The 6,824-nt window shown below is 36.7% G+C and overlaps 1 protein-coding gene across 2 annotated transcripts; it reads left to right on the top strand.

The window, feature by feature from the left end:
• The first annotated feature begins 1,956 nt into the window (after window positions 1–1,956).
• LOC118037070 (G-type lectin S-receptor-like serine/threonine-protein kinase At4g27290) lies at window positions 1,957–5,530 on the top strand. Of its 2 annotated transcripts, none has more exons than XM_073411791.1 (7): window positions 1,957–2,935; window positions 3,243–3,383; window positions 3,639–3,784; window positions 4,023–4,233; window positions 4,533–4,770; window positions 4,851–5,001; window positions 5,126–5,530. In XM_073411791.1, exons 1-7 carry the CDS (start codon window positions 2,083–2,085, stop codon window positions 5,429–5,431), a joined length of 2,046 nt encoding a protein of 681 aa, XP_073267892.1. In that variant the 5' UTR covers window positions 1,957–2,082; the 3' UTR covers window positions 5,432–5,530. The 2 variants fall into 2 exon arrangements, with proteins under 2 accessions (XP_073267892.1, XP_073267891.1); XM_073411790.1 differs by having other exon boundaries at window positions 5,108–5,530.
• The last annotated feature ends 1,294 nt before the right edge of the window (window positions 5,531–6,824 follow it).

Genomic DNA, 6,824 nt, shown 5'->3' with positions numbered 1-6,824 from the left:
CCATACTTAACAAATTGTTTTTTAATTAAGGGATATAGTAAACCCCATCAATCTTTTGCATCACTCCAGCTATGTTAAGCTTCACACATCCCTTTCCCATCACTGCCATTTTAGAATTGTTGCCTAGCTTAACTGAGTGTCTGAACCCTTCATCTAACTGTGTAAACCACAGTTTGTTCCCACTCATATGACTGCTACAACCGGAGTCTAAAAACCATACCTCTTCTTTGGTGGAATTGTTAGGTTCCACGTATGACATGAGCAACATATCATCTTCTTCTTCTAGTTCCACATAATTTGCTGCCTTTTCCCAACTAGGACATTCATAAGAAAAATGTCCTAGTTTATGACAACGATAGCACTCAATGAGAGCTTTGTTGAAAGATTGCCTTCCTCGACCTCTGCCTCTGCCTCTGTTTCTGCTCCCAAATCTATCATCCTCCCTTGCTTCAAACCTCTCCCCACTAGTAACTTTTAGAGCTTGCTCTTCCTCTTTATGGCCCTTCATTCTTTTCTCGTGCACAAGCAAGCTACTTTGAAGTTCATCAATGGTCATGATAGCAAGATTATTTGATTCTTCGATGGAGCACACGACATAATCAAACTTTGATGTCATGGATCGTAGAATCTTCTCAATGATAACAGTTTGTTCCATGCATTCACCTTGAGATTTCATCTTGTTGGCAATGGTAAGAGTTCTACAGAAATAGTCATCAACACTCTCTCCTGCTTTCATTCCAAGAAGCTCAAATTCTCTCCGTAATGCTTGTAGTTGAGCCCGTTTCACCTTAGTAGATCCTTGATACTTTTGACGCATGGAATCCCATATTCCTTTTGCTGAATCTCTATTCAAGATTGTCTCCATAATGGTACGATCAATGGCTTGAAAGAGATAATTTTTAACCTTCAAATCTTTCAGCCTCATGTCTTCAACAGTCTTTTGTTGTGCCTCCGTCTGTTCTGTTCCAGTTGCAACTGTTGGAATTCCTGCCTCGATCAAACTCCAATACTCTTTGGATCGTAGGAAATTTTCCATCAGCATGGCCCAATGATCATAGTGACCATCAAACCTGGGAATAGCTGGTTGAACAAAATTTCCTTCGGATGCCATCCTACTCTCACTTTGTTCCTTCTCTGCACTCTCTCTTCACAAGAACACTACAGGTTCTTATATTTCTCAATCAGGCCCTGATGGTAACGTGCGCTGATACCACTTGTTGGAGTCAGAATCCTTTTAACACACAGATGAAGAGAATGAAAAAGCATTTTATTCAATGAAACAGAGCTGTTATATATATCAGCTATCACAACAGAAAATAGAAAAATATGCAACCCATGTTTAGCACTCCTACAAACATGGTTTAGTAAACAAGGAATAAATCAAATCTTATCTCTTAATTCTAAAGACTAGGACATTTATTAACTGACTTAGTTGCAACAAAATGGTCATGAACATGAAATCACATATTGGTGGTACATGTACGCCCCTTTTTGGCTGTATGGTTCCTTAAGCTTATAGGGTCACTTCAAAGCCAATAATTTCAAGAGTCTTGCGTTTACCCATGTAGTGTAGACTAATTGTGATGTTAAATAGGCAATTCCTTGAGACGAATATTTTCACATCTAGCAAGGCCAGCCATTTTGTAATATAACAAAGTGAGAGCACCAATGGATTACATCCCCATGCTTGTTTTCTGCTTCATTTCATTTCTGATTGTAAGAACAGCCACACCTACTGACACCATAAACACAGCTCAGTTCATTAGAGATGGAGACACTATAGTTTCAGCTGGTGGGACCTATGAATTAGGATTTTTCACCCCCGAGAAATCCAGAAACCGATACTTGGGGATATGGTATGGCAAAATATCTGTCAAGACAGCAGTTTGGGTTGCCAACAGAGAAACTCCACTTAACGATTCGTCAGGAGTCTTAAGGCTTACCAACCAAGGACTTCTTGTCCTTCTCAATCGCAGTGGAAGCATCATTTGGTCTTCCAACACATCAGCACCTGCTAGGAATCCAGTTGCACAGCTATTGGATTCAGGAAACCTTGTTGTGAAAGAGGAGGGTGATAATAACATGGAGAACTCCTTGTGGCAGAGTTTTGATTATCCAGGTAACACACTAATACCGGGCTCGAAGCTAGGACGGAATAGAATAACTGGCATGGACTGGCACTTGACATCATGGAAGTCATCAGATGATCCTTCCATAGGTAATATTTCAGTAATCCTTATTCCTGGTGGATATCCCGAGTATGCAGTGGTGGAAGATTCAAATGTGAAGTATCGAGGTGGGCCATGGAATGGTCTGGCGTTCAGTGGAATGCCTCGGTTAAAACCAAATCCAATATACACATTTGAATTTGTTTTTAATGAGAAGGAGATATTTTACAGAGAAACTCTTGTCAATAACTCAACGCATTGGAGAATCGTCGCAACTCAGAATGGTGATCTCCAGCTCCTTTTGTGGATGGAGCAAACCGAAAGCTGGTTTCTTTACACGGCAGCAAATACATATAATTGTGAGCGTTATAACCACTGTGGTCCAAATGGTATCTGTAGCATTGACCACTCTCCAGTTTGCGATTGCTTGAATGGATATGTACCAAAAGTTCCAAGAGACTGGAAGAATACAGATTGGTCAAGTGGTTGCGTTAGAAAGACAGTACTAAATTGTTCCAGAGATGGGTTTCGGAAGCTCAGAGGTTTGAAGATGCCGGAGACAAGAAAATCATGGTTCAGCAGGAGTATGAACCTGGACGAGTGCAAGAACACATGCTTGAAGAACTGCAGCTGTACTGCGTATGCAAACTTGGACATCAGGGATGGAGGAAGCGGTTGCTTGCTTTGGTTCAATGATTTGATTGATATGAGAACTATCCTTCAAAATGAGCAAGACATTTTTATACGGATGGCTGCATCAGAACTAGGTATGAATTTTTCCTCAGATTAGAGAAGTCGTTTTTTTTTCTTATTATTATTATTATTAAAATTCGAAATATATTCAAATTAGTAAGCTGATACAACGTTTAAAAATCTTAAAAGCAAGCTATATAGTCTCTGAGCGTATCCAAACCTTTCCTTGCAAGGCTATCAGCAACAGAGTTTCCTTGCTTGAATGATCCAGATCATATATGGCCAATGAAAACTTTCCAGCCATAATAACTAACCAAACAAATACAGAAGGCATTTGGCATTTCCTCTTTTTAACACCAGTTTTTCTGTACCATGTTATAGATAACGGTGACTCTGCGAAGGTTAATAGCAAATCCAAAGTGAAGAAAAGGATCATAGTAAGCTCTGTGTTGTCCACTGGGATTCTGTGCATTGGCCTATGCTTGGTCTTGTATGTTTGGAAAAAGAAGCAGCAGAAAAACAGTACGTATTCACACCATCAAAATCTAAGTATTCCTATCGCACCAGTACTGGATCATCAGATAGCAAGATTGGTTTTTAAAAATAAAAAAATTGAATTTGATTTTCAGTAATATAAGGTATGACTGTAAGTTGTTCAAAGCCCAGTTTTGTTTGATGCTATAAAAATCTTGAGTTTAGCAGCAAATAGAGATCCTTTGTCTTTCTTTCTATGTTTTCAACAAGCATAACATTTATCCTGACAAGGAAAAATGACAGGTAATTTGCAAAGAAGATCAAATAACAAGGACTTGAAGGAAGAACTAGAATTACCCTTCTTTAACATGGATGAGTTGGCTTGTGCAACAAATAACTTTTCTGTATCCAATAAACTAGGAGAAGGGGGTTTCGGACCTGTTTATAAGGTAATAATTATCTTTAAACAGCCGTGCAATATAGCTTCTGACTTTTCATGGTAAAAACTCCAGGAACCAATGGAGTTCTGTGGTATTGAAATTGTTCCACTACAGAACCAACCTTTTTTTAGCATAAAAGGATGACTGATTGGAAAGAATTCCTGAACAGATACAAGCTGCATGAAATTCTCTAACAATTCAGCAGACAACGTATGATTTGCTTATGATGCTGAGTAATTATTTACAGGGAACATTAACAGATGGACGAGAAATAGCTGCCAAGAGGCTCTCTAAGAATTCAAGACAAGGACTTGATGAGTTCAAAAATGAAGTCAAACATATCGTGAAACTTCAGCACCGGAATCTAGTGAGGCTTCTTGGATGCTGCATTGAAGGAGATGAAAATATACTGGTCTACGAGCTTTTGCCTAACAAAAGCTTGGACTTCTACATTTTTGGTATGAATCTCACAAAACTTTTCAAAAGCTAATCCAATGTTTCAAATTTAGCACTATTGAGCTTCCAAAATGGATTTGACATCAATTGTTTAGCCATCTATTGAGCATCGTTCAAAGCCCTTGGGAAGGTGGCTTTGCAGGGGAAGAGTTTTCCACTTTCATGCTGACAAATTCTGCCATATATGCATATGTAATTGTAACTCAAAATTCAGTGATCGTAACTTATCATCTCCTTTTTTCTTGTTCCTTCACCAACATTTATGAATCTGATAAGAGATGTAATGGATTGACTTGGGCAGATGAGACTCGAAGCTTGCTACTAGATTGGTCTAAGCGCTACAACATCATCAACGGGATTGCTCGAGGACTCCTTTATCTTCACCAAGATTCCAGACTAAGAATAATCCACAGAGATCTGAAAACCAGCAATATTTTGTTGGATTACGAAATGAATCCAAAAATCTCAGACTTTGGCCTGGCTAGAAGTTTTGGAGAAAATGAAACTGAAGCCAATACTAATAAAGTGGCTGGAACGTAGTGAGTGTCTTCATCTCCATCATACGCATTTTATCTTCATAGTCTGCAAATGGAACTTAAAATTCTATGAATACATGCAGTGGTTACATATCTCCAGAGTACGCAAATTATGGCCTCTACTCGCTAAAATCAGACGTCTTCAGCTTTGGAGTATTGGTGCTAGAGATAGTGAGTGGCTATAAGAACAGAGGATTCCGTCATCCAGATCACCACCTCAACCTTATTGGGCATGTAGGTGTCACAGATTATCTTTAACTTCAATATATTCCAGATACCAGATGCCTGCACATGTTTAATGAGACCTGAACACTTTAAATCTTCAATGTGTTATTGACAGCATGGTTTTGCTTATCAGGCTTGGATACTGTTCAAACAAGGCAGGCCTCTGGAACTGGCTGCGGGATCAAAAGTTGAAACACCCTATTTGTCTGAAGTACTACGTTCAATTCATGTGGGGCTGTTGTGTGTGCAAGAAAATCCAGAAGATAGACCAAACATGTTATATGTGGTTTTGATGTTGGGTAATGAAGATGAATTGCCTCATCCTAAACAACCAGGATTCTTCACTGAGAGGGATCTTGTTGAAGCAAGCAATTCATCGAGGCAGAGCAAACTACCTTCGGCGAACGTATGCTCAGTTTCAGTGTTAGAGGCAAGATAGATTACTTGTATTTTTATTTTTATGAAAACTTGTGTGCTTGTTTTGTGTCGCTTGATGTTTGTGATCGTGTGCTCATAAAAACTCTGCTGTATGTTTTCCGTGGCAAGGTTAATTTCTTGGAAATCATTCATCCTTTTGTTTACAGATTAGTGAGATTATTGGAAATTCAATCACTGAAAGAGAGAATATAAAATGTTTGTCTTGTTAGTAGTTTTTCAGAATATATATATATATATATATATATATATATATATATATATATATAACAAGAAGTTTAGCTTTTTTCTAGAACAATTCTACCTCCTTCGATGTTTTTTTTTTTTTTTTTTCCAATGTAAATGGACGACTCTAACTTAGCTTCTTCTTTTTTTTCCTCCTCCTCCTTCCTCTTTTACTCCTTGCTTTTAAAAAAAAAATTAACTTAATTTAAATAAATTATATATAAAAAAAATTAATTTCAAATAATTCATGTAATTAGTATATTTTAGTAAAACAAAAATAACTCTAAAAACACTTTTATTCTACATAATAAATAAACAATTTTTTTTTATATTTATATAATAAAATGTTGAAAATTTAAAATTTTACTCACATATCTCTCAAGCTTTTAGAGGGGAGGAACTTAAGCAAAATAGACTCTCGGCTCGACTAAGGTCTAAGCTTGGGTTTATTGTAAAATGACTTTTTGCGCTCTAAAACATTATTTTATCCCAACTTAGATTTGAGTTTGGGTCTGGTCCTTTAGGAATTACTAGTCCAATCCATGAATTGTAAAACTGATTAGTTTTCTTCTAGAAAGATTTTGGTAGATTTGATTAGTTTTTTTGAGCTCAAAAGACATCTAATTTAAAGCTACAAATATTTAGGTTTAATTCAAATTTTATGGAGAGTTATCAAAGCTAATAATGAGAGAATTCTATTAGCTTTTGGTTTCTAAAATAAACTGTAAAAATGATTGAAGTAGAGTGTTTTTGGGTTGGTTTTTCTGCATTGTTTGGATAGATTTTTCTGCAGAATTTGAAATTCTTCTTCATATATTTTCTCATCTGAAATCTTTTGGTTTGTTAAGCTTTATTCCCTTTTGCTTTCCTCTTAATCTAGAGCTTAGTTTCATTCCTTGTAGAAAGACATTAAGTATAATTCATTTGTGCCTATTGGACCTTGTTTATGAGTGCATCTAACACTACGAGATTTCACAATTTTACCTACAAACCGAATTCGTCGGTATAAGATTCAGACTTTGTATAAAACCTTTTATATTTTCTCTTTCAGTGATTGACTTTTAAGTGATACTTCAAGTGAAACTTTTAAGTGATACATGCACTGTGAAGAAAAAACTGAATGTGAAAAAGAAAGCATTTTTAGCCAAATAATTAAGTGTTATTCTTCAGAA

This window comes from Populus alba, chromosome 10 (assembly GCF_005239225.2).
Source record: "Populus alba chromosome 10, ASM523922v2, whole genome shotgun sequence".
NCBI lineage: Eukaryota > Viridiplantae > Streptophyta > Magnoliopsida > Malpighiales > Salicaceae > Populus > Populus alba.
The sequence above is the reverse complement of the archived record's forward strand: the minus strand, read 5'-3'. Positions and strand labels throughout refer to the sequence as shown.

What these genes read in the sequence shown, in the direction of transcription:
- LOC118037070 (XM_073411790.1), top strand. Translation starts at nt 2,083, where the DNA reads ATGGAGAACTCCTTGTGGCAGAGTTTTGATTATCCAGGTAACACACTA. An exon ending in GTTTCGGACCTGTTTATAAG is followed by an intron (nt 3,785 to 4,022) that starts GTAATAATTATC and finishes AATTATTTACAG; the next exon opens with GGAACATTAACAGATGGACG. An exon ending in CTTGGACTTCTACATTTTTG is followed by an intron (nt 4,234 to 4,532) that starts GTATGAATCTCA and finishes TGACTTGGGCAG; the next exon opens with ATGAGACTCGAAGCTTGCTA.